We start from the raw sequence: 27936 nt of genomic DNA, 5'->3' as shown, positions 1-27936 counted from the left end.
CGTTCGTGGGTTAGTAAATGTGCCCCAAACTGTCTGCTCCAATCCAGCTAAATGCAGTCAAATTGATTGCGCAGCGTTTCAGGATACAGATGGACAATGACCCAAAACACAAAGCCAAAGCAACCCAGGAGTTTATTAAAGCAAAGAAATGAAAAATTATTGAATGGCCAAGTCAGTCATCTGATCTTAACCCAACTGAGCATGCATTTCACTTGTTGAAGACTAAACTTCAGACAGAAAGGCCCACAACCAAACAGCAACTGAAAGCCGCTGCAGTAAAGGCCTGGCAGAGCATTAAAAAGGAGGAAACCCAGCATCTGGTGATATTCATGAGTTCAAGACTTCAGGCTGTCATTGCCAGCAAAGGGTTTTCAACCAAGTATTAAAAATTAACTTTTTATTTCCAGTTATTTAATTTATCCAATTACTTTTGAGCCCCTGAAATGAAGGGATTTTGTTAAAAAAACACAACATATTTTTATGCAATCATTTTGCTCACCCCAGTGAATTAAATCTGAAAGTCTGCACTTCAACTACATCTGATTTGTTCCATTTAAAATTCATTGTGGTAATGTACAGAACCAAATTAGAAAAAAGTTGTCTGTCCAAATATTTATAGACCTAACTGTACATATTGCAATACTCTTAATTCAAACAAATTGTTTTCAAATGATTAGCTTATTCCTATGTGATCTTTCATTTTTTTTCAGAATAAATGTTCACCAATAATAATAGGTGTATTTGTCATGTTTATTTTGGTATTATAATTTTGTTTAGGGGTAGAGGGAACTCGTAGAAATAACAGAATCAGTGTGGACTTGGCATTATAAAGGAAGTGGTTCATTATTCATACATTACTTATACTTTTTCTTAAAAATATGACTGGAAAGGGTTTTTTTGTATTTGAAGTATCCCAGGGCGGTCCCATGGTGCTTATATCAGTGGGGATGTTGTTCCAAATTCCCAGCTTTCTAAAAAAAACATTGTTTCCATATCATTATTCTTCTACAGCATGCTGCTAGGGTAGTCTTCTGCTCAGTCGCCATATACTGTATCCACACTCCATTCTATTCCATAGAACAAATACATCACAAATCTGCAAATCTTCATAAAATCTGCTACTTAATACCTGAAAAGTACACTTGAAAGTTCATTTCCTTAAAAGGCGAATGAAGATAATAATAAATTTACAATATGTACAAAAATGGGGCAATTGCACCCCGCAGAATTGAATTAAATAAATGTTTTCAGTCCATGGTCACATTTGTTTATTGTCCCTTTTTGGTAGCACACTTATTCTTTTGTTTCTTCAGGGGGAACCACTTCCATCAACATCTGGATAAACATAGTTATTGGCCCTAGAATTTAGAGAAGAAAATAGTTTTAATTTAAAAAAGTCATGTAAGTTTTTTTTTTTTTTTTTATTGCTTTTACAAGATTACCACTTCCTTGAGTAGCCATTGTCAGCTGTTCTTTCCCTCTCAGAGAAGTCTATTTTGGAGAAATGGAGTTAAGATTTTTGGGAAGGGAGATTATTCTATAGGGCTGTCCGAAATTATTTTAAGAGCAGTCTTGTGATTCATGAAAGATGGCGCCCCATTGACATGATTCCACTTTATCTGTGTGTTTAGGATGGGGGCGGGGAGGTTTAAACAAGAGGTACCACTTAATGAGATTTATACTGGATCAATTTCCACCTGACTTTTAAACAATGACAACACCTACTACACTATAATGACCATAAGCCAAACAAAGGATAGAGGCTGTTCTGTAAGGAAAGTGTTTTCAGTTAATTTCTCTCGCTTTGAATGTCCATGCCAATCATGTTGCTTGGGGTGGCCTCACTTCCTCTAGGTCAGCCTGTTTGTCCCCAAAGGATTATAAGAAATGAACTGTTACAAGGAGTGGCCACTACAGGACACAAAAATATGAGTCAGGGATCTCTTACTAAGAATATGTTATATTTTCACAATCAATAAAAGTCGGATGTAATCCAAGTCAATAAATGAATAACTAAAGTGATATATTAAAAATGATGATAAAGTAGAATAAACTGATAATAAACCTAATTTATTATACACTAAAATATGCTGATGAGTTTAACTTGCCGACAAGTACGATAAGATGTAACTGGCAATCCATACAGGAAATATAAAATCCACAAACTTATTTCGTATCACATCATATAATTATCATGGCCATAATTACTGTATATACTGTTTTTATATCAGTTTTTTTCAAATTGCACTCCCATTAAAGAATCACCATGGACCTTAAAAAAACCCAAAAAACTGTTACAAATAGTAATGTGCTACTATTCTGCAGTACTCATATGTCATAACAAACTGCTAATGTTTGAGCTTTCCACGCCTCCAGAGAAGTGCTAAATACCAGACTCGAGACTTGTAGTCTTACCCTGCAGCTAAGCACCTTTTCCACTTTCCCATGCAGGTGATAATAGTTGTATAAATTTGTAAAAGCTCAGCAAATAAGGTATTAAAGTTTGCTATTCAGAAGATCTTCTTTATTTATTTTGTGTTTTTTGCAGTAGAAGAAATACTGAAATATAAATTTTGATAACCCCCTACCTTAACAGGTACCAACACGGATTAATAATATTGAACAAGAAACACATTTAATGGACATAGAATAAGCAGAGATTCTGGAACTGTAATTTTGAGTAAAGGCATTATGCCTTTATACAGTTGACTTGGTAGCTCAAGGCCCCTCCAAAGAGGAAGAAGGATGATATTTCTGGATGATATAGTCACTTATCCATAGGGAAAACTGGCTACACAGCTGCATTTAAATACTACTACTGACTATACCTTCTAAAAGAAAAACAATTCTAATTTGTAATAAATTATATTCTAAATCAAATTAGATCAGAAAATGTGACTTACTTGTTATTTTTTGCGCCCATTTGACTTTGTAATGCACGAATGGGAAATACACTATCAGACCACTTAGTATAAATAGCACACAATACAGGTAAGCTAATTCAGGCTTGTCGATGATAGGTGCCAAAACCAGATAAATGGAGATTAAAACCATGACAATAGGGATTACTATTGGAACCTGAAAAAAAAAGTTTGATTATAAGAATATAGTATTTTTATTATCTCAGAATTCACCTAGTTTACCCCTAAAGAATTGCTGAAAGGAATTTCATGTTGTGTTGATCATGAATATTAGATATGACTATACAAATTATTTAATTTCCTATAACAAAATTATCTGTGTAAATCTGTGCATAAAGAAACTATATTGTGCCATGATATTCATAGATTATTTTGATTTTATTACAAAGGATTTTTACTACAGAGAGGCCTTCATCTTATTACAAAGGACTTGTCACATAATACTGCCATTTGCTAATGAAGTTCTAGTAAACAATACCTGCAAAGACACTTAAACAAGGCACTGTGAAGGAATACCAGAAGCCATGATGGGATAATTATAACTGAACTGTATATATTGTAGGAGAAGGGGAGAACAAAATGCATAGAAGATTTTTCCAGGACAGAAGAAAGAATAGGGGAACATGAGTAACCCAAAGACATGTTGGAATAAAGGCAGAACAGCAGGCACGGTGACATGAGAGAACAAAAAAATGGATGAAACATCAGGAAGGAACGGCAGCCATAAGAGCTGATAGAGACCTGCATAGCAAAATGGATAAAACATATAAAAAAGTAACACAAAATATAGCAATGGAATGATCGAAGAAGGGCATAGCAGAAAGGTTGAATAAGGGAAAACGATTAGTTAATACAGACAGGAAGTAAATGTGGTTAATGGTTCACTATGGTGCCGTTTCCATCAAAAGGTTGTACCTTGATAGGTCGTTTCAGTTCTTTCCTGGTGAATCTCATGACAACAAGTGCAGCAATGGTTAAACCATAAAACAGCCAAACAGCAAAGCTGAAGTAGTTAATAAGGGTGTCAATGTCAGCTGGAATAATGTAAATCATACCAATAATGCCCTGCATGACAAGAGAAAAGAAACAAATAGATAAGAAAAGTTACTTATGCACGAATCTTACATTTTATTCCAACAAAAGTAATACTCTAAAACTGTTCCAGGACCTAATCAATGGCAGCTACTATTCTAATTGTATAGTTTGTTTTAAGACAGCCATGTAAATGGGATTTTTTAGGAGCCTTAAGGAATTTGTTCCCAGAATCCCTTTGGTCTATTTGCATACATATGAGGTGGTCTCCTCAACCCTTTTGACTTGTTCTTGAATCCCCACTCCTGCCTCTCCTTAAGCTGATCAGCCCCAAGAAGGGGCGAAACCGGTCTGTAGTTGGGAATCTGATCAGCTATTGTCCTGGCTTTTGCTTCAAAAACCCAGTGGGTAAGCATTAGCCTGTAGGATAAACCCATGTAAATGGGATTTTGTTTAGGAGCCTTAAGGAATTTTTTCCCAGAATCCCTTTGGCTATTTTTAAGAGAGCCAGGGAGACACTTGTATTTCACCTGTAACGTTGGTGTGTTCATTAATGGCATTGCTGTGCTTCTCACATCTGCCCCGGTCAGTCAGTGGTTTTAATGTTGGAATGTTTAGATATTGCAGGCAGGTTGTCAGAGATGGGGGCTGGATAACACTGATGCTTTTATAAATATTTGGCTTTAGTCAAATTAGCTAAGGGTCATGGGGATGAAGAACTGTCCATAAGTTTGACTAGTCAGTTCCCACCTGACTGCAAAACCCAGTGATTACACATTTAAGGGCCAACTAAGCAAACTGTTAAAAAAAAAAAAAAAATGACCGTATACACCACACATCACCATCTGACTGCGTAACTTGTGTATTCATTTTCAACATAATTTTTCCACCTACAATTCCAACATAAAATCAAGCAGCCACTTGAAAATGCTGTGGAGAAAATCGCAGCTCACCCATCACCATATTTTTACCCATACTTTTACTGCCAGAATTGATAATTAGGCCCCTGTGAATTCTATGAGAAAGCAGTGAGAGAAACTGTAAAATCGGTACATGAAACTTACATAGAAGACAATTGCAGGAGATGGAGTTAAACGCTTGACGCTGATATAGGACAAAAACTTCAACATGTGGCCCTCACGTCCAGCAACATAGGCAAGTCTGTGGGAGGAAAGAGTTTGGAAAATGGCAGTTGATTTGTAATGAAAGAAATGAGATATATAATATATCCTTTTTTTTCTAAAACTGGCCATGCATGGGCTAATAGTTGCTTTTAACTAGGTCACTCCGAACTGCATTAGAATCTTAGAGGCCTAATTATGTGGGTAAAATAGCAGAAGGGGCTTGCACAGATATTGAACCCCATTTCTGACAGGCCTGAAGATCCCCCATCATGTAAGCAGTAGGTTAAGCTAATGAAGACTGTAGTACAGTAGAACCCCCATTTTAATTTTTTTTGTGAAATCGGGGAAATGAGTTAAAGCAACTTATTCTTCAAGTACAATATTTACTGTGTTAATGACAAGCGCTTAGCAGTGCAGCATTAAGGTAACACAATGTAGGGGGCATGTATAAGACCTCTCTGCACAACCAAAAGAAATTATAGAGTCCGGATTTAGGAGGTCCAGACTAATTCAAATGAACTATTTACAGGCAGAACCATGGCAGAGCATGCATCTGGTTTTGAAACCTCTTAATTTTACTAATAAAGACAATCACAGAGGACAGAACAGAACACACTCATCTCACTGTCATCTAAAGCTAGATGGACACAAGCTAAAAAAGTTGATTCAGTTTAACTACCATATTGGGCTCATCTGATGGTTTGGTCTATAATCAGATCACAAAAGAGGCCTGTGCAGACCTGCCACATCCATAGGCTGATACCACTTCCAGCACATCATCATTTTGGCTTCATTAATAAGAAAATATGATGCTGGATTAATTAGGAGTGGTCCTGCTTGGAGACATTATTGGCCCATGCATGTATGTACAATAAAGGAACACAATCTAAATTATATTGCTCTTGTGTCATATGCTATGCTTCTAGATGCTAGTGGTTGCTATTTTATAAATATACTGGGTTAAGAAGAGAACTTTTACGTTTTTGTTAGGCATTCTACTCTGGTATCAGGGTAACCCAACCCTAGCTGGCACTGTGTCGTCACTAAATATAAATGACATGTAGAAATATGAAAAACTGACCTTCCAGAAGTAAAACATGTGCCGTTGGCTGCTCCAATAGTTGAAAATGCTACAAACAATGGAACCACCCAGGCTGCAGGGTACAGAACTCGATCCCCAAATGTCTGTAAATGATTTTTTTTTAAGTCAAAATTCAGCATCACAACCCTAATTAGACATACAGAAGATTCTCCAATGAACAGCATTTTGATGTCAGTCATCCTGCTGCTATGTAACATAGCGGAACAGTGACTTAATTCTTGTTTGATGACTTTGCACTGTGTAAAAGCAACAAAATGAGGATATATAGTTTAGACTCTTTATTTCTCTAGCAACTCATGGCGCACAGGGCATATTTAGCAGGAAGAAAAGTGACTGAATATTGCTGAAAAGCAATACTATGTCATTGGTTTTCACGGAAACACTTGTTTTCATACTAACCTCCCCCCCTGCTCCCCTGTAAAGTCAATAGATGACAGGTTCCTCAGGAAAGTTTGAGCACGTCTCTACTGGCTTGAAACCAGCATTGAACAGAGAGCCAAGTGTAATAAAGGCATAATTCTCACTAGAGGATCCTCTTTTATCATTTTCTTTTTAATCTTGGCTAAATCTATGATTATTTTGTTTACCAAATAAATGTTTCCTGTGTAAAACTGCCTACCACTTAAAAATATTATTTATTCACGGTATAGGGCAGCATTCACACGTGTATCAGGAGGCTTACTCCTCAGTTTTTGTTATAAATGATCATTGTGCTGCATGGAGACTCTGGCTGTTTCTCTGCTGAAGAATGTTCTCTGCTGGATTAATGTACTTTCATAGATATTAATATTACTATACCCTCAATTATTTTTCTTAACCCTGGGAAAAACAGACATAATGCCCCTTCTTACCTGCCCTTGCCCTGGGAGTGTGATTGCTCAATGGGTAAGTGCTTGAAGGGCTGGATCTCTGCATATAAAAATTAACTACAACAACTAGACCCATATCTGAGAGTACGCTAAACAAAAACCTAACTGCTATTAACTTACCACTGCTACAGCTTGAGACTGGAGAAGCTCTGTGGGTGTCAAGACAGTGAAGTAAGAAATGTTGATCAAAATGTAGCAAACAATGACGAGAGGGATTCCAATAATTATAGCCATGGGGAGATTTCTAGGAAAAAGAGCAAAAACTATGTGTAATTATGGGGGTGTAATTATGCCTGGAGAAAAGATGCAAATATTTGCCAATCCAAAAACTACTTATATTCACATTTTAGTAAATTGCTGTTGAGGGAAATTTTTTGTTCACACCATTAATCTTACATGCACCCTATAAATTGCCTAGCTTCTCCTCCAGGATTTTTAATACTGAACTCTGAAGGCACTTAGATTCAGATCTTTACCTGTATGGATTTTTAAGCTCCTCTGTGATATAATTAAGCTGGTTCCTAAAGAAAGGGAAAAATTAGTAAATGATTGTTAGAGTATTACTTTGTGCATTAAAATTTGTATTATATATCCTAAGAATCTGAAGAGTTTTAGCCCCGTATGTAACTGTAAGTGACCCATACAAAAATATTCACACAAAGAACACAATCAATCTAGGCATGCTTATCTATATTACACTCATTTATTTATAGGAAAGTACCTACTTTTTGCTGACTGCTATTTAGTGACCAAAGCAAAAATATTATGTGTATATATACTGTGGACTTTCAAACTGTAACCAAGACAACAAATACTGGAATAGATATAAAAAGAAGACCAAAGAACACTCACTTAAGGGTAAAAAATTCCCTGAGAAACAAATACAGTAAGTGACCAACTCTTCCTGCACACTTATAACGGCCAATGCTTTAGAGAAATATTAAACTCAAGAAATGCTTCACATTAGTAATCAGACGGCGGGGGTTTATTCTGTCCAGAGCCCAAACTGTAACCAAGAAACTACCATATTCAATATGTATGGCAACACACTGCACTATAAGCACAGATATGCACTTTTTATAAATTTGACATATGCAATTATGAGTTTATCACTGTGCACTAAAAATTTACAGCAAGCTCACACAAAAGTTTGGGGGAAGTGGCAGAATTTAAAAATGGCAGATTCTGTTTGTGAAAGCAGCCAAACAATCTTCATAAGTGTGAAGACACACAGAGCTACTAGTAGCAGCTACTTGGCACTGCTACTAAAACAGACAATGCTGACTATTTACTGATTATTGTCTCTACCTGTGTTTTAGCAGAAGCAATTCTCAGTATTTTCTATGGCAGGGTATTTTCTGGCTTTAGTAGCCGTGACAAGTAGCTGCTACTATGTATCTGTGTGTGTCTTCAACCTTAGGGCAGTAACACACGGGGAGATTAGTCAGCCGAAGTTTCCTCTCAAGGCAACAACCGCTACTTCGGCAAATCGCGGCGTCATGTATGCCATCCCACCAGCGATTTACATTCTAGCAGGTGGGATGGCATTGCGGGGACAACAAAGATTTGTTGCATGGCGACTTATCTCCCTGTGTGTCACTGCCCTTAGGGGAAGAAACAGCTACACCTGTTATCAAGCAAGATGTTTTGGTCAAGCAACTAGGGGAGTTTAGGCTGATAACTACAGAGAATATTTGGGAGGGCTACAGTGCATGATAGAGTAAAAGCCACACATGTATGCCCTGTAAACACTAATGGGCCAGGAATATATTTGTTGTTTGATGGACCATACAGTAAATAAAATCCCAGTTCGATGATGCAGCACTAATATCCACATTCTCAATCAATTGTTCAGTAGTAAGGACTTAAAGCATGTAATTGCCTACCATAAGGTATTACTATTACTGTTTATTATGCTTCCAGTGTCCGACTTGTTATAGTAGAAACTGTCATCAATGCAAGAGTTACAAAATAAGTGTCCCCTAAATGCCTGAACCAGATATAAACATATGAATAACTTTTCACAGGACTTGGGGTATAAAGGGCTAGTTCTAGGTGTATGAATTCTAATCCAATACATAATGTCCCCAGCCACCCAAGAATTAGTTAGCATATAATAATTCACAACAGACAACAATAAGCTTACCATCCATCATATGCCCACAGGCCATTATACAAAGCCAAACTGATGCCCCCGACGGAGATTGTAGCACCTTCAAAACTATTTTCAAAGTTCTGGGTTTTCCCTGGAGAGGAGATTGATATTATTAACAAACATTTCCCAGTGCTATACAATCACAGATAAATATATACAGATATCTGCGGGCTGCCAATTGGCCAGCGCTGTTTACTGGAATGAGTTGAAGAGAGGAGCATATTGATGTTTAGTTTTTGATGCTAGGAAACTGTTTAATGCTTCCAGCTCCAACTGCAGAACCACAGAGCCAGAGTTACACAGATCAGATGCAATTGTTGCTGAGTTTATTGTAAGTAGCAGGAAAAATAGAGAAAAGTGGTGCTAAGAGATGTTTCTTTAAGAATACAACTGTGATGCTGTTAGAGCAGTGTAATAATATGTTAGAGGATATTACACTAGTACAGTTACACATAACAACAAAACTATCTGACTGCTGCATGTTCGAAATTGAAAGAACCTCTTTTTTTTTCCATAATTAAGCCAGTGTTAGAAGGTGAGAATGAGAATTATTATGCTTGCATCTCATCTAAATTCCAATAACTGAGCAATCAAAAGAAACATTAAAAAGAGAAACACATCATCAGACATGCTTAATAAGGTACTCATTGCTCATAAAGCTTTGTTTTGTCAAATTCACTTGTAGTATTTTAGTCAAATTTAAAGCTAGTACAGGTATGGGAACAGTCATCTGGACACCTGTTATCCAGAAAGCTCAGTTACTGGAAGGTCGTCTCCCATAGACTCCATTTAATTGAATAATTCAGATTTTATGAAATGGTTTCCTTTTTCTCTATAAAACAGTACCTTGTACTTGATCCCAACTAAAGGTCCCCATACACGGGCAGATTGTAGCTGCCGATATCGGTCCCTTGGACCCGTGTAGGGGCAGAAACGAGGGGCCTGGCCGACCGATATCTGGCCTGAAATTGGCCAGATCTCAACTGGCCAGGTTAGAGAATTCAGTCGGATCAAACAATCTAATTTTTTTTTTTTTAACTACATGCTCCCCGATATCGCCCACCCGTAGGTGGGGATATCGGGTGCAGATCCGCTCGCTTGGCGATCTCGGCGTGTATGGGGACCTTAAGATATAATTAATCAATATTGGAGGCAAAACAATCCTGTTGGGTTTAATTGATGTTTCAATGATTTTTTTTACTATGAAGAAAAACTCCATTGCCACAAGCATTCTGGATAAGGGATCCTACACCTGTATATTTCAAATATCCTCCTCTGATGCTGAGTTTCATTTACTAAACCCAGTCATGAAAAATTTGCCTAAATGGCAAAACCCAACATGACTGAAATAAATTTCAAATAAATGTTCCTAAAGCGCCCTATTCCAATACTCTGCATCCAGTGCTATATATGAAAATATTCATATGGCTGATATTCAGATACATTTCCAATAGACTGTCACTGTTGGCAGTGGCCATAAAGATGACAAAGCTGACAATTTTCACCCAAATTAGTGTAAAGCCTACTTTACTTGTGATTTATACTTTCAAAGCTGGTAAGGCTGCTGTGGACTCCCTGCTCACTCTACATGAAAGTAGTTATTATTAATTGCACATGTAGTATATCAATAATCTCATGATAAAATTGTATTCCAGCCATAGCCTGACTATGACCTTTTCCATGGAGGCACTGTAAATGTGGAAGAAATGTTGGCAGGTAACCAGCTATTATGTTATTCCTAGTGTAGCCAACGTAGAAAATATTTGAGAACCACTTATTATTAGGAGTGAAGAGTAAGGCCCTAATTAATAATATATATATATAATAAAATATATATGTAAATGGTCAATTTAGCAATGTTTTGGGACCCTAAATTGAATTTGCTGTGGGGCCCAGTAATCGCTTGTTATGTCATTGTAAATATGGTACCTGATCACTGCTATAAAGTAACCATTCTTTGCTCCTAGCTGAACAAGCCAGAATGTTATTATGGCACTGACTGCACATAATGCTGTAACATACTTTGAGGTTATGGCAGGAGCAGACTCACACCAACAATAGTTATTGCAATGCCACCACAGACCTTTTGATAATCAACCACACAAGATACAAATATTCCAAATCAAATCAGCTAAACAAGCTTAGGGGCAAATGTATCAAAATGTGAGATTAAAGCACACGACAGAAAAATGTATACACTCTCTATTTATTCCTATGGGATTTTTAGAAGGGTATTTATCAGTGGGTTCACTGTTGATAAATATGCCTCTAAAAATCCCATAGGAATAGATAGAAAGTGGGAGAATTTTTCTGTGGTAAGCTCCAAGTACCCAAACATTCAACTTTCCCCATGCACCACTGATATTGCTCTCAAAGAAGTTCCCAATGGTTTTCTAATCTTTCTGTTCTCTAAACCTAGCCCAATTTACCTCTATACACAGTACAGTTTACAGGCAATGCCCTTGTCATGATGGGGAATACAGACAGAAACACTTTTCCTGATAAGTGGGATAATCTTTGTTTCCCAAGTGTGGCATCTGAGGTTAGAAATTGTATGTTTTTGTGTTGTGTGTGATTGGATGTCTTTCAAACTCAGCTTCCTACGTGGCTATAACAAAGAGCAATCTACTGAAGCAGAGTAAGCGCATTAATACTATAGAAAACAATTTGAAAGAATAATGAATGATTTGTTCCTGTCACTGTATATACAATGAGATCCGTACCTTGTGCCAGCAGAACGATGCCACTTACAATAATGATTATAACAATAATCATCTTTGCTGCGGTGAAGAAATTCTGAACATAACTTGCCAGCTTTACGCTGAGCGCATTCACCAGTGTGATTGTCACTAAGAAACAAAGCAGACAGTTATAATTACAGCCGGGTAGATACAGCTCAATCACCTTATCAATTCACAGTCTTGATATGAAGCAGCTAGCTTAGGGAATAAAATCAGAATGAAATGTGTGCAAATGGTTCTGAAAAGAATTGGAAAGGATATTGCTGACTTAACTCTTTCACTCTCAGAGAAGACTGAAGACACATAAGGGTAGATATATTCATATAAAATAAAATTTGATTCAGTTTTTTTTAGTAATATAGAAAGAGAAAATGCCAAGTGCCATTATATTATAAGTGTATGCAAAACAAATATTTTTTACTCAGTTGTTTGTCATAATGAGATAATAAGATAAACATGAAGCACATATTTCAACATATTTCCTTGATAGATCATGACAATTAAATAATAAAACCGTAATAAATTGTGTCATGCATACTGCAAGCATTACAACCCTTAACAATGTTAACCATATAGATACACTAAAGCATTGAGAAATCAGAAGCAGAATATGCTGAATGTGGAAAAAATATGTAAATTATTGTTTTTATTCATATTTTAACTATTATTTGCTGTACAGGCAGTATAAATTTTTATATATATATATATATATATATATATATATATACACACACACACACACACACACACACAGATTCTTCTATTAATTTTTATTTTATATTTGTCTCTTTTGTCTGGTTATTATGCTGGGTATCAACATCATAATTCCATAACCAGTCTGAGCTGTTATATGTGGATGGGGCCCATACCTGTACCACCAAATAAACTCATCAACTGAGCAGTATTTAGCATAAATAAAAATAATTCCTGGACAAGGTTGAACTACGGTTGTTAATTTATCAGGATTACCCAGCTGGCTCACTGCTGGGAATTTCTAGAGCTCAAAGGGGTTTTCAGTGTTTATTAACAAATTCATACTCTTTCTTGTGGAGCCTGCTTGCTAGGTCTAAAGATAAACAGGCATTCAACCAAAATGTGTGATTTATTAATGGTTAGATAAGCTTCTGTAAATTATCCTTTGGTGTTAATAGGAAATCTATTTGTGTCAACAAATCATTTTAGCAAAGGTGACCTGTAACATACAAACTGCAATCTTGGAGGCAACTTATCTTGCTAGATTCGCTATTGGATGGACAGTCAGGTGGTTGATCAAAATGTAACAGTTACAAGGCAACATAAAGTCCTCTGTGTGTTCCTGAGATTCCACAAATTAAAAACTAAAAGGGGAAAGAAAGTATGGAGAAGAAATGAGGCTAGAATAAGGAGTGGGAAAACATGTAGTGAAGAGGAAAATAGGTACTGCTTTTTGATGCTAATTTGGAAAAACGAGTAGGGAAAGTTAAGGAATGAAGAGAAGAGTGCTGGGAAAGTAAATGAAAGACAATACTATGACTAAAACATACATAATTCTGAACACTTTTATTGATACACATTGTGCCTAACATAGCGTTTTTACTTACAGATGACAGCAGCAGCCAGACACTTAACAACAACCACCGGGGGATCACAGCCAGGGTAAAATGCGGCTGACACATACTCTGCAAAGCTGAGACATATTATAGCAAATGAGGATGGTTTCATCACAATAAGGCTAGACCATGAGAAAAGGAAAGCTGGGATTGGCCCAAATGCTTCCATGAGGTAGGGATACTCTCCTCCAGACTTTGTTATCATCGTGCCAAGCTCAGCAAAGCACAGGGCACCTGAAAATAAACAAGGTAGAGATAAATATTTTCATACAGGTCGAACTATAGTTATTAATATATAAGATATATTTTGGTGAACGTTCCCAGCACAGATGGGTGGGCTCATTTTCTAGTAAAATCGGCTACAAATATTCCTGGGCACAGCTTGCTCAGGAGACACTACTATGTATACATACAGTTGCCATAGTTTTTTTTTTACCCAATGTAGCGATGACTCCACAGACTGCCCATATAATCAAGCACGGTCCTATTGCTCCTGTGTTGGAAAGGACGGATTTAGGGGAAATGAAGATGCCTGAGCCAATGATGGTTCCAACAATAAGACTTATTCCACTGATTAGACCAACCTGAAGAGAAATAGAAAGTGGCTGGTTCATTATGAATTCATTGGTTTTTAAAATTTTACTTGTGTATATAAATGAAACAAACAACCTCCTAAGGAAAGACTTCCTATGCCCAACAAACAGGTTGAGCTCAAAGTCTAAAAAGAAACATTGAAACATAAACAATATAGTTGAGTCACTTGGATAAGGTCATGGATATTTTTTTTTGAGACCATGTAAAAAAATATTATTAGAGCATATTTACTATAGTGCCCAATTTATGCTCAGCTGCTTTCCCTGAATTTATAACATATTTGTGCTTATGACCAAGCAAATAGACCTGTAATAAAGGTGAACCAGCCTTGACCATTAGATGGTAGAGAAGAAACTTGTATATATTTCTAGATGGCATTGTTTTTTTACGGCTGAGAGCAGATAGTAGTAATATCTTTAGTGTGAATTGTAAGCATTTTAATTATTATATAATATCATATTAAACAAAAAAAAAAAAAAGGAAAACCACATTATGGGCACAATAGATCCACCAGATGGTCCATGACCCAAAAGGGAGAGTAAGATATGTTGAGATTTTTACATATCATAAAAATGAGATATACCGTAAAACTTGATGGGTGGTTATATCAATCCCAGGCATTCTAGAACAGTCCCTGTCTCTTATTTAACTTTCACCTCACAGCTTACATGAAGAGGAGGGGCAGGACATACAAAACAACAGACTAGGGATTGGGGTCTGTGGGAAGACAGTGAGAAGACTAGCTAGATGCCATTGGTGGGAATTATAAAATTAAGTTTGTGTCTGGTATCTCAAAAGGGGGGGTACAATAAAACTGAAGACTAATCATCCATCCGTTCTTCATATTTGCCATCTACAAGCTGGAGTCAAAGTTTTGAAAACACTTGAGGGTCATGAACTGACATAGATCAATGAAAATGTGCTGTTGACTTTTTGGATACAAGTTAATGAGTTTTGGAAGTGTGTTATGTTTTATGTGTATGAAAGCTTCTGCTTCCTTCAAGTATTGGTTCCTAAACCGTGCAGCTGTATTGGTTGAGAGGCTCCAGTCTAAATGCCAATTTACTAAAATTTTGCTTGTATACATATTTGCTCCCATATATAGCACAATGACTGATATAAAGAAATGATCATACTATATATCTAATACCTTTGTATAAGGTAAGGTCGGCCCTGGCCACTGCAAACCACTGCGGACAGGATGGGAGCAAATATTCTGGATTATCACTGCTTTAAAGGTTAACATAGTCCCTTGATACCAAGAAAAAGAATCTGCCCACTGAATGTGATCAAGGTGTCGGGTTTTGTGTATCATTATCCTGAAATTCTTACTAAAAGGAATAACCAAGAGATTTTTTTTGATATATTTATTTGTAATTTCATCTACAGTTTGTGAACATCACTTAAGTGACAGCTATGTCATTGTTTTCATTGCATAAATACTGATTTATTACTTTCCCTCGGGGACTTTAAACCTTGCTGTAAGATATTTTACAGTACTTTTAAAGTCTGGCCTTTTTGTCTACGTTTAGTGACTAGTTATTATATATCATTTAACAAATGTCATGCAAGTTCATGCAGAGTATTATCTCAAGTTCCAAGACTGTTGAGTTCAGCAGAAAATCCAATGAAATTATAACTTTTCCTTACATTATGAAGCAAAAGGCAAGATGTCTCTTAATGAAAGATTATTGGGCTCATTTATGACCATTTGTGGTTCAAGGGGCAAAGGTGGCAACAATTTTTCATCCATAAATGCACTGCTCATAAATGATCTGTACCATGCTAATTAGCACTTGCCATCAAATCTTTTGCTTGTAAAGAGTGTAAGCCATTGCAGCATGCAGTGCAAAGTGCAGCATTATAGGAGCATACATGTACCTGACACCTTACTTAGAGCACCAATTAAATCCTGAGTTCCACTAGCACCGCTCACATGCATGTAAGTTATTTTGCTGCAGATGAATAACTTGAAGACTGAAGGCGCACATTGCCTATAACAAATTATATTCTCTTTATTTTGCACATCAGATCATCATGTTACCATTGCAACTGCCCAGTTTGAAGTTAGTATAAATGGAGCCATCACTGGCTGTCAATTTGGACACTCCAGCACAGGCTGGTTTGAAAATTCTGCATTTGGTTATTATTGCAGTTTCCCTATGTATACAATATAATGGGCCATATTTTATTCAGTGGAGTTTTAACAGGATAAAGCAAGATGTATGTATGCAGGAATGCTCAAAAAACAAAGTTCTTGCAGCCATCTTAGCAACTAACAACTGCACCTGTAACACTGACAAGAATTGCTTATCATTTAATACTTGGGCACATTTTGGCTCCTTCTGCGATCGGTGGGGTCAGTTCAAACTTTTGATGCAGTGCCTTTAGCTAATAATGATTGGGTGGCTCTACAAGATGGCCCAGTTATATATTGAATGAGGAAGAAGCACACCTGTACATGCTGGCAAATGCCCTTAAATTTATTTAAGGGGGTGTTCCTTGAAAGCGTGTGCCAAGTTTTTGCTGATATAAACAATTAAAAGGTATTTGTGGCATTTACAGGTGTACTTTTTCCCCATATTAGATATAGCTGGATGCTGTTTGACTTGAAGGAGGAAGTGGTGTGCTGAGAAATAATTGTGATGGTCCACCCTAGCAACCATACTTTTTAGTTGCCAGTTCAGATTTACTACAATAAATGTTAACATGCAGCAGTATAACTGCCCATTGCAGCAAAAACGATATTTGCTGTCAAATTATAACTCCTGAATCAGTCAAAACTATTTGCTTATTTGTTACTATGGGAGACTGCACTAGAGCAATTTCACACCCATGTTAGTAAATACATATCATAAAGTATAGCAACAAACTAATTCTGTCTTGTCCTTTATATGATAACAGGAATATATTTAGGAAAGCTCTTATGATGCCAAAAACATCTAGAATTATTCCAAAGGTCCTTTTACCAATCTCAAAACATACATTAGATTTATAGAACACAGTAGCAAACAAAATGAAATTAAGCTCCCCTAACACCAGGTATATAACTATCCTGAATAATAAAGACTTCCCAACAGGCTGTACTCCCTCATCGTTTAAAGTCTGGACAACAGCAAACATTGCCAACCTAGAAACCTTCCTCCCGACCGAAAGGTCGTCTCATGCCAAGAATGCGTGGACAAACATGATATCCCAAATACACAACTATGCCGATTTCTGCAAATCAAACACTATGTGGAATCCAAAATCAAAACACAAACAAATCTCTTACATATTTTGAAAACATAAGTTATAAACAGTCCCACCGACTCCCTTAATCTCACTGCTATACTATCGGCTAGCAGCAGACAACACAGCTATACAGCAATCATATATGACAATATGGGAATCTAGCAATCAAAATTTCAGAACACACCTGGTCAAACATATGGGGTACAGCCAGTAAAACTTTGATCTGTGCAGTTTCCAGTGAAAGAGCCTATACAATTATATTCAGATGGTACTACACCCCTACGCGTATCAGCAGACTAATCGGTAACCCGGATCTCTCATCCTGCTTCGGGGGATCATTCATACATTGTGGACATGTAAAGTGGCCCAGGAATTCTGGCAGATGGTGGCGACTCTGCCCTCTGAGGTCCTACATTGTACGATAAAAGCAGCCCCACACACATTCTTACTGGGAATGAAAATAAGAGCCACGCAAACTAGCCACATACTTAGAGCAGCAAGATCACTCTTAGCAGCTAACTGGCAACACCTTTACACCCCAGGCCAACACATACTGATAACAATAGTAAAATCAGAGCCATGGAGACCATCAGAAACTTTTGGATAGGGGGGGGAGCTGGAGTGGTACCTGTGGGCCAGCAGACAGAAAATGAAGGTGCACACGGAGAGATTAGTCGCTGCGATTTTTAAAAAGAGAGTTCCAGCGACAAGTCCCTTGTTTTGTCTCTAAATATGAGCAATATGAATCTATAGTACCTAACTCTTCAATACTATTTCAAATCACATATCGCTATGAGACCCTTTTTCGAGCAATCTTACAAAGAAAGCATTGTCATTCAAAACTACTGGAATCCCTTAAAGGAAAACCCATTGGGTGGGAAGTCGCTGCGATTGTTTGCAAATTTCCCCATTGGAAATGCTGGGGAATATGATGTACTGACTTGTGGGAAATAGAATCGCTCTATTGTTGAAAGCTCTAGTAATCGCTTGTTAGGAAAAGACGAGGGACTTGTCCCTGGAAATCACTTTTTAAAAATCGCAGAGACTAAATCTCCCCATGGGACATTAGCCTGATGCTTCATACCTCCGGCACCCTGTCCATTGTTATAAACTTCCCTTCCCATATTTGTACCATATAATCTTTTTTTTTTTGTATCTTAAATTTTATTTGGTTTTAACAGCATTATTTGACATACAGTGTTTGTTTCTTCAAGATGCAGTACTGTGGATATTATAATCAGTGACAAAGATCATATGGCATAAAGTCGAATCAGATTTTATACATGTAAATAAAGTGAAAGAGGAGAAGAGAGTCAAAGGGGTTGACAGGCAAAACAGAGTCAAAACAATAACAGTTCCAATATGTTTCCCAGGAGAGTGAGCCATATTCTATTCAAAATCTATTGCCTCTATGCTCGCTCTTAAGTTAGTACGGATGGGGTGATATCCCTTATTGCATAAGTCTGTTCCTAAGGGGTGTATAATTTTGGGAGATGAAATAGTCCCATTTTGACCATATTTTATCGTGTTGTGGGGTTGTTCCCCCGAGTCTAGCTGTCATTTCTTCCAACACTTTCATATCTCATAAGCGAGAAATAACCTCTCCTGTGCTGGGGGGTTCTGAGGATTTCCACTTGGAGGTGATCAAGAGTCTGGCTGCTGTATATATATAGTTCAGGAGTTTCTGTTCCGAGTGTGGGATATACGGGTGGGGTAGACCTAATAAGGCATTGGTAGTATCAATGGGGATCTCCCAAAAGAAAATCTTAGTAACTATACTCTTAATGTTTTTCCAAAATTCAACCAGTTTTGGACATTGCCACATGATGTGGAGGAGGGTGCCCTCCTGTCCACATGCCCTCCAGCACATTGTTGAGGTATCTGGAAATATTTTACTGAGCTTTACTGGGGTCTGGTACCAGTTAAATATCATTTTATATACACTCTCCTTCTGCCTCACACATAACGTTCTTTCTGGCATTTTCCCATATATCTTCCCACTGGTCTAATGTTAGAGTGGTGAACAAATCTGTCTCCCAGTGGGTCATATATTTATGTTTGGGGAATGGATGCCCTGTTATTGTATTTAGGATCGAATAGATGTTAGATATTAAGGCTTTCTGGGGTAATCCATGTACACTTAATCTTTCAAATGAGGTCAGGGGGGTGGGGGGGGGGTTAATCTGGTATCCGAGCATTGAATAAAATGGATAATCAGCACATATTCAGAAAGCCAGTTTGGTGGGATTTGGTACTTCCCTTGGAGCTCGGTGAAGAAATATGGTTTGTTAGTGCGGGGGTTTGGGAAAGGCCTGGGGGGAATTGAGGGTTGGCTAAGACTGGTCTTAATATGACTAAGGGTCTTTTCTGTACCATATAATTTTATGCATATTAAGGAATAAAGCACTGCTGTTAAATACTGTAGAAGCCACCTATACATATACATAATACATATTGTGATTGAAGGTCTTGGTTACTACTTTATGCTTATTTTTAACAGCCGGGAGTAAATATTTTTTTTAAATTTACAGAGCACCAAAGAAATAAACACCCTTGCTAAGAGAAATCAATAAGACATTTGATACTTTGAACTTTGTATTTTCCTGTGCAACAGCAGGATTTTCACTTTAAAAAGATGCAGTAAAGAGTGACGCCAACCAGCATAATTAACAAGGTAATTTCCTTATCAGCTGGAATGTTTTTTTTCCTAAAAGCATGTCAAGGCCAAAGCAAATGTGAACATAGAACTATTTAACATTCCTACTGCAACAAATTGCCTATATCCTTAGCTTTCTGTTGAGAGTGAGTCAGCCACTGACTGTAAAATACCTTTATGTACAGCTGATCATTGTCAGCAATATAAATGCAGAGATTTCACAACAATTTGACTCAGTGAGTGATGTGATATCTATCATCACATTGTGATTTGCAATTCTATATCTTTTGGCTTCTTAGTGGCAATTCATTTATCCTAGACTGTGGTATATGACACCCCATTACCAATACTGACAGTATATAATTCTGTTTCATTCATTTGTTTTTTATACAACTTAGTTAGAACAATGTTGTGTTGTGGAGCAAAAATAAAGAGGGAGACAGAGAGTCTAGGATTTTAACATGAACACTCTGTCCCTCCTATGAACAGTTGTGCAAGGAAAGCACTTGCCTGCAAAATTTGTGAAGGATGGCAAATCTGACTGTGTACAATTTTCCACAAAATGCATGTAACTTTAAAAGGTGGACTATTTCTAAATTGAAATGTAACAGGTTGCCTTATAGCTAAGCTCATGGACCATGCATACCCCCATGAAGTTAGAGGAGGTAGGTCCTGGGTAGCTTGGCAGTGGGGATATTGGGGTGGTTGCTTCTGATGGCTCAGATCACCCTTACTAACTTCAGTCCTCACATCATCAGGGAAATGCAAAGGGAAGGAATGCATCCCTGAACAGTCAGGAAAGTCTGCACTTCAGCACTGGGGAGCAGTTTCAGTGTCTGTCAGAAGAGATTAGGCAAAACCCTCTCCTGTGTCTCATAGCACATAGCACTTCATCTCTGTAACTCTGTTGCAATGCAATCATTGAAGTATAAAAGTGCTGGATAAGCTAATAACCCTATATAAATAAAATTATAGATACATACAACTTTAATACATTAACAAATCTAAAAAAGTTAAAAGTTCTTGCCTGTTTCTTTAGATTCATGGTGTTGGATTCTTGGCTTTGGATAGATTTCTGGTCTGCGTCCCCATTCTGCAGTCCTTTGCGTTTTCTGGGCTTTGTCTCATCCATTGTTGCTTTCAGACAGTCCGATTGTCTGTCTGCCCTGTATTAATACATTGTAAATTGTGCACAATTACTGATTTCCTCCTTCTAAAATGTGGGCCACTCTTCAAAGCCCTATGCTGCCTGTGTGTGCCATACTCTGCCTGCCCTTAGCTGCCTGTGTGTACCATGCTCTGCCTGCCCTATGCTGCCTGTGTGTGCTATACCCTCCCTGCCCTATGCTGCCTGTGGGTGCCATACTCTACCTGCCCTATGCTGCCTGTGTGTGCCATACTCTGCCTGCCCTTAGCTGCCTGTGTGTGCCATGCTCTGCCTGCCCTACCCGTGTGTGCCATACCCTCCCTGCCCTACCCTGCCTGTGTGTGCCATACCCTCCCTGCCCTATGCTGCCTGTGTGTGCCACACTCTGCCTGCCCTACCTGTTTGTGCCATACTCACCCTGCCCTATGCTATCTATGTGCCATAATCTGCCTACCCTATGCTCCCTGTGTTTGCCATACCGTTCCTGCCCTATGCTGCCTATGTATGCCACACTCTGCCTGCCCTACCTGTTTGTGCCATACTCACCCTGCCCTATGCTCCCTGTGTGTGCCATACACACAGGCAGCATAGTCCAGGCAGTACCTGAGGTCCAGGCAATGTCTGAGGTGTGAACAGGTGAACAATGGGGGTGATTACAGGCCGAGCCTGAGGTGAGAACCATGCAGGGGGCCAGTTAATCTCAGTATTGATTAAAAAGCTTACACAAAGGTAAGCCATCAAAGCAGCCAGACAGGTGGGGGGCCACACAGAGGGGGGTGCGGCCCGCAGGCCACCAGTTGGACAACACTGCTCTACATCATAGTAAAAATTAATTTTAAGGTAAACGACCCCTATAAGAAGAGAAAAAAATATTAGAGATTATCTTGTTTGCTGAGATCAACAAGTTTCAACCTTTGCTATTGGGCCAGGTACTTAATTTATATGGTACTATAACAAGGATGTTTTTCAAAGAATGGTCCCGGGCTCTCTGTACAAAGTTTTATAGAACCAGTAAAAAGCAACTCATTTGTCAGAATATACAGCTAAAGTATTTTGGGGGTAATTGCTATGTTTGACTACTGGGTGGTAGTATTGGGTAAGCATGCCTCCCAGCTGTCCCTATTTTCGCAGGACAGTCCCTCTTTTGACAGCTCAACTTATATTCACGACAAAAGTAAAACAACTCCTGCGCACAAAAAAGTACCCATGCATTATTCAGCTGGCCAAAAAAGGATTCCTGGAATTATAGCTCTTGACAGTCAGGCCATCGGATACAGTGTTACCAGGTTCCTTAAACTCTGTGCAGGCTAGCTGTTGCTGACAGCAATGGTCAGGGTCGGACTGGGGGGTGCAGGGCCCACTGGGGCTTCTGCAGGGGCCCCTGCATCACCCCCCCCAGGAGCACCCAACACCCTCCGACCCCCTCCCCCGAGCTCACCTAAATGAAACTCACCTGCGGCACGCCAGAAGAGGGAGACCAGCAGATAGCAGCAGCGCCCTGGGGGGTTTGGGTCTGGGCCCCCAGGGTTCACTAGGGCCGGGGCCCACCAAAATTTTTCCAGGTGCATCCCAGTCCGACACTGGCAATGGTTTAGAGTTGAAGACAGGTGTGGACTGGGATTCAAAAAAGGCCAAATAGGCCCAGAAATTTAAAATACACAAAGGGCCAAACAGCCCCCAACCTGCCCACTAAATAGTAACAGTCATAGGCAGATTTTCAGTAAGGCTTGGGGAGGCTAAGCCTCCCCAAACCTGCTTGGCACCTAAAAAAAAAAAACAAAATAAAAAAAAAAACCTTACTGCACTGTCCTGAAAATCCTCTCCTGTTGCTGCAAGCCCGTTCTGCTGTGCTCTAATTGAATCTTTCTTGTTGTGGATTCTCCAATCAGAGCACAGCTTTCTTGACAGTCAGTAAAATTGACCAATCAAGGCACAGATGCAGACAGGGCTCGGGAGACATTACAAACTGAAGGAAGTGCCGAAATTAACATTGAAAAGAAGAATCTGAAGGCTGTAACTTTACCTAAGAACCAACCAACCACATCTCCTCCTCCTGCCTTCCTTCTGTACAGGCAAACAATTGACTTCCGGTTTTGGAGTGTGGCAAGGAGGAGATGTGGAGCGTCGCATAGTGGATTGTGCAGAGGGAAGATCGCCGTATGAAATGTTGAAATGACCGGAAGCAAAGTTTTAGAATGTATTTTCTAATAAACCATTCAAAATAATAAACGGTGTGCGGGATAGGGCAATTATTTGAGCAGGGTAGAATAGTTTTTTTACTTAAAAAATTAGTGTTACTTTTCTTTTAAGTTAATTTTTAGTATGTATAGAATGGCCTATTCCTAGCAACTTTGCAATTGGTGTTCCTAATTATTTTTTTTTTAAAGTTCTTTTAAAATTTGCCTTTCTCTTCTGCCTCTTTTAGCTGACCCCAGCAGCCAAAAATTATTGGCTGACCCCTTAACTATTCATATTCCCATCTCTTGTTTAAACCACTACCTGGTTGCTAGGGTAAATAAGACCCTAGCAACCAGATAGCTTCTGAAATACCAAATAGAGAGCTGCTGAACAAAAAGCTAAATAACTGAAAAACCATTAAAAATAAAAGAGGACCAATTATATTAATTAAAAGGTGAACTACCCCTTTAAGCTAACTGATCACAAACACAAATGGATGGAGAACCCCTCAGAAGTGCATGTATGGATACTTTTACATTTAGGGTAAAAAAAAAAGCCCTCCCACCCACACTTTTGCGCAGCATCCCTGGAAGTCAGTGGGAACCACAAGAGGTAGTTGGGAGGGTAATTTTTTTATACATGCAATAAAATACATGTAATGAACAGGATCGGCTTACACAGGATTTAAGAGTAATTTAAGTGTTTATTGAAACAGCCGTGTGAGAGGATCCTGTTAATTGAAATTGTATATTGGGACTCCTGAGGACTGCACCCAGGCACAATACCTTACAGTGACTTGAGTGCCGCATGGCATTTTACTATATATATACTGTATATACTGTACACTGCAGAGAACTGAGCAAGTTATTCAGTCATATGTTTATTACTAAGCACCTGTGGAAGGATAAGTTGGATCCAAAACATGTAGTGCAATATCTCTAACGTGAATCCTTTCTTTAATCAGTTAAGTCTGGAGGATTAGAGTGTACCTCAACTTCATTGAAGAACCTTTTAACTTTGCCAACACTGGGAGGACATCACCTAAGTTCTGGGTTCTGTCAGTGGCATAAACAGAGATTGCTGGGCCCCGCAGTATATACAATTTAGCACCCCAAGAAGTGGTAAGTTTTCCTGTTCTACCAAGATATATTGAAATTGCCCACTAATAAGGGCCTTTCTGGTCTCCCTACACTCCTGGGCCCCTTTCTGGCTGTCAGGTCTGCTTTCTTTGTAGTTATGCCCCTGGGTTCTGTTTTATAGCTGTCAGTGCCATGCCACAGCTCATTATTCTGACAATCCATGTGTAGATGTCAAAATACAGTTTCAATATATACATTGTTTGCATGTGATGGGTTTCTGTAATGTAGAGCACCTTGTATTAATGGACAAGAATACATGAATTCATCTGTTAGCCACCCTCAGTTAATTCATTAGCCACCCTCAGTGAATATTTTTCCCTGGGCTGGTGTGTCATTTTGGAAAAAAAATGCACTGGACATGTGCCTGTGCATTAGATAAACATCTTCCTAGTTTTCTGGATAAAGGGCTTTGGACAATTAATTCAAGACCAGCATAGTCATGTATTGAGCACAAGGCAACCCTTGTACTTTTCCTTCCTTATAATTTCCTCCTCATCAACAACCATGTGTGTATAATGTATTCTTTATTCTATCTATTAATATGATTAAACAATGGTTCTTTAACAATAAATAATAGAAAACAATGTAGGCAAACATTTAACTGTGTAAACATTCAGGCGGAAATTATGATCATGGTAGGATTCAGGGAAAATATTGATAGCAAGGGTTTATAATTTTGGATTAAATCAATGACTAAAACCAAAGCTCCTTAATAAGACCCCCCCTTCTTTTTTTAAGTGTAACATTCTGCTTAAACCCCTTGGCTATAAAAAGAGGACTAACTAAGCTCTTTTTCAAAACTCACTGGTGCCAAAGGTGTTGCAATACTTTGATATCATCTTGGCACACACATAGAAAAGATACCTATCAAGTTAAAAATCTTAATGCAGTGCAAATAGCACCTGAAGAGCCATTTTTCAGTAGCCTGACTCTCCTTGAAACAGTTAGCTTTATTTTCAGCATTCATACGATGTTAACTCATTGGGTGGCAGGTTAAGGTGACCGGATTACTTGAAAATTCAGGGACACATCTAAAAAGTCCAGCTAGCAGGGCTGAGTTTAAAGGAGAAGGAAAGGCTAAGTCACTTGGGGGTGCCAAAATGTTAGGCACCCCCAAGTGACTTTAAGCGCTTACCTTGTACCCCGGGCTGGTGCCCCTGTTAGGAGAAAACCACACCAGCCCGGGGTAGCTGCAGCGAGCGCTTCCTCTTCCTTGTTCACGCTTGCGCAATGCGCAGTAGAGTGGAAAGCATTTTGGCACCCTCAAGTGACTTAGCCTTTCCTTCTCCTTTAAAGCTATGTGCATTTAAACATCCCTGCAACATGTATATATTAGACTTGTCCCTGAATTTTCAAGTAATCTGGTCACCTTATGCCAGGAAATGTATTACATTCTAGTTTACCAAGAATTTAGGAATATTAATATCATGTTTATTTAAATATGAAAATATTAAACGTTGCCATGTTATAGCTAAAACTCTTGTCTTGTGGTTAGCTGAGTACAGTTAGACTACAATACTTTAGTGTTTGCACTAGATGATGTCTTTCTCCCAGCGTAGACTTAGAAGGGATCAGTCAAACATTACTACTATGAATATGATTATTACCTAGTAACACAAATAATTCTAAACTTCTGAAGAATAATGTATAAATGGTAGTTAGAAAGGATTTTGATTTTAAACACAGCTTTGTCTGTGTACTTATCTCAAACAAAAAAAGACAAGTTCCTGAAGCACAATGAAGATAAGTGTCAGTCTTTGAAAAAGAAACATGGGACAAATGTATACTCTATACCCTTTACATAACATATACATATGAAAGAACAGTACCTGGTGTGGAAGGCTTCTGGATTGAGAACTAAATCCTTCAAGCTCCACTCTATCGTTAAACCCTACCGGTACGGTTCAGAAGGTAAACATTGCCAGCCCAGCAGGGGTTGGGAGCTACAGAGCAGAGGTCACTGTCAGTAATTATTAAACAAGTTCCTAATTGCCCCAGAAGAATTTTAAAGCATCATGTTCAGCAAGCTATTCATTGCTTGTTATTGCTGTTGCCATTCTGAGTTCAGTGTGACTTTACATCCAACACTTTGCAGATAATGTGTACTAGAATGTGTCGGAACAGCCGCTGAGGTCAGATTGTCATGAGGCAGCTTCCTGGCTCACCATACAAAGTGCCGTTTGTCCTGCTAAACCTACACACAAAGGAACTTTGAAACTAATTACAGTAGTCGTCCACTAAGAAAAATTCTTCAAAATCAAGCAAAACATTGTGATAGCTATTCCTCGGAGAGATTATGAATATGCTATTTTTAACATTTTCTGTTACTGTAAAATTATACTTTTCTCAGTAGCATTTTGCAAGACAAAAGGCAAGAGCTCAGCTAACACTAGAACATTGAATACTGTCCTCAACAGGTAATTCAAATTTCTCGGAACAACCCCTTTAGAAGGGCAGTGTATTCCCTTGTTCTACATGGGTGCTATGGATAGCGCTTGTGCTGATCATACTTTTGGCTGATGTTTAAATCAGGAATAATATGTTTTAAGATATTTCTTGAACTAAACAGGAGAACCAAAGTTATTCCATGTTAGCTCCTTTTGAGGTAATTAGATAATTAGTATACCACCCACTTCTGTCACCTTTTTGTTGTGACTGTTTTGGCTTACAGATAAACATGAGTATGTGAGGCAGGGCGATTGTCTGAACAAATCTCTTTTTGGACCCCAACATAGGTTAATTCCCATCAGCCTTTTCTTATTCCCATAGGTGTGTAGAACACTTATATTTGTGAGATTAGATGTCAGGTTTACTGGTGGTCTCTAGAAAAGGGTTACCAGATCACTTGATATTTAAGGATCACATCTAGAAAATCCAGCTAGAAGGGCTGCACTTGTTATTTAATTTAAAGCAGAAGGAAAGCTACTGAGGCATTTTATTGCCAATATAGTGCAAGCTAGAACGCTATATTTATTCTGTAAAATGCTTTACCATACTTGCTTTATCATACTTGAGTAAACTGCCCTACAAGCTCCCTCTGTTTGTTCAAGATAGCAGAAGCCATTTTAGCTTGGTCTGGAGAGGAGGAGAGAGGAGCAAACTGAGCAGGCTTGTACCATGCTCTAAATGAGTTTTCTGAGTGGGGGAATTTTGAAACAGAAGATCGTGTATACAGACTAGAAGGAAATAAATGTGGTATTTCTTTTCACAAAGGACTCTAGGGGGCACATTTACTTACTCACGAACGGGCCGAATGCGTCCGATTGCGTTTTTTTCGTAATGATCGGTATATGGCGACTTTTTCGTAGCCATTCCGAATGTTGCGCAAAATGTTGCGATTTTTTTCGTAGCGTTACTACTTGCGTGAAAAGTTGCGACTTTTTCGCAGCTTTCGTGCCGATTCGGATTCTTTCAAGCTTCAGTATGGTGACTTTTCTTGGGCCAGGTTGGAGCTG

General features: G+C 38.4%; 1 protein-coding gene across 3 annotated transcripts; it reads right to left on the bottom strand.

Moving 5' to 3' along the window:
- Window positions 1-113: 113 nt before the first annotated feature.
- slc7a9 (solute carrier family 7 (amino acid transporter light chain, bo,+ system), member 9) lies at window positions 114-26415 on the bottom strand. Of its 3 annotated transcripts, none has more exons than XM_012961330.3 (13): window positions 26311-26415; window positions 21045-21183; window positions 13970-14117; window positions 13525-13767; window positions 11927-12052; window positions 9195-9294; window positions 7525-7569; window positions 7169-7292; window positions 6159-6262; window positions 5018-5114; window positions 3837-3986; window positions 2904-3078; window positions 114-1358 (listed from the first exon to the last, which is right to left on the bottom strand). In XM_012961330.3, the coding sequence occupies exons 2-13, from the start codon at window positions 21147-21149 to the stop codon at window positions 1294-1296; spliced, it is 1482 nt and encodes a 493-aa protein (XP_012816784.2). In that variant the 5' UTR covers window positions 21150-21183; window positions 26311-26415; the 3' UTR covers window positions 114-1293.
- Between the last annotated feature and the right edge of the window lie 1521 nt (window positions 26416-27936).

The sequence above is a fragment of the Xenopus tropicalis genome, chromosome 4 (assembly GCF_000004195.4).
Source record: "Xenopus tropicalis strain Nigerian chromosome 4, UCB_Xtro_10.0, whole genome shotgun sequence".
NCBI lineage: Eukaryota > Metazoa > Chordata > Amphibia > Anura > Pipidae > Xenopus > Xenopus tropicalis.
The sequence above is the reverse complement of the archived record's forward strand: the minus strand, read 5'-3'. Positions and strand labels throughout refer to the sequence as shown.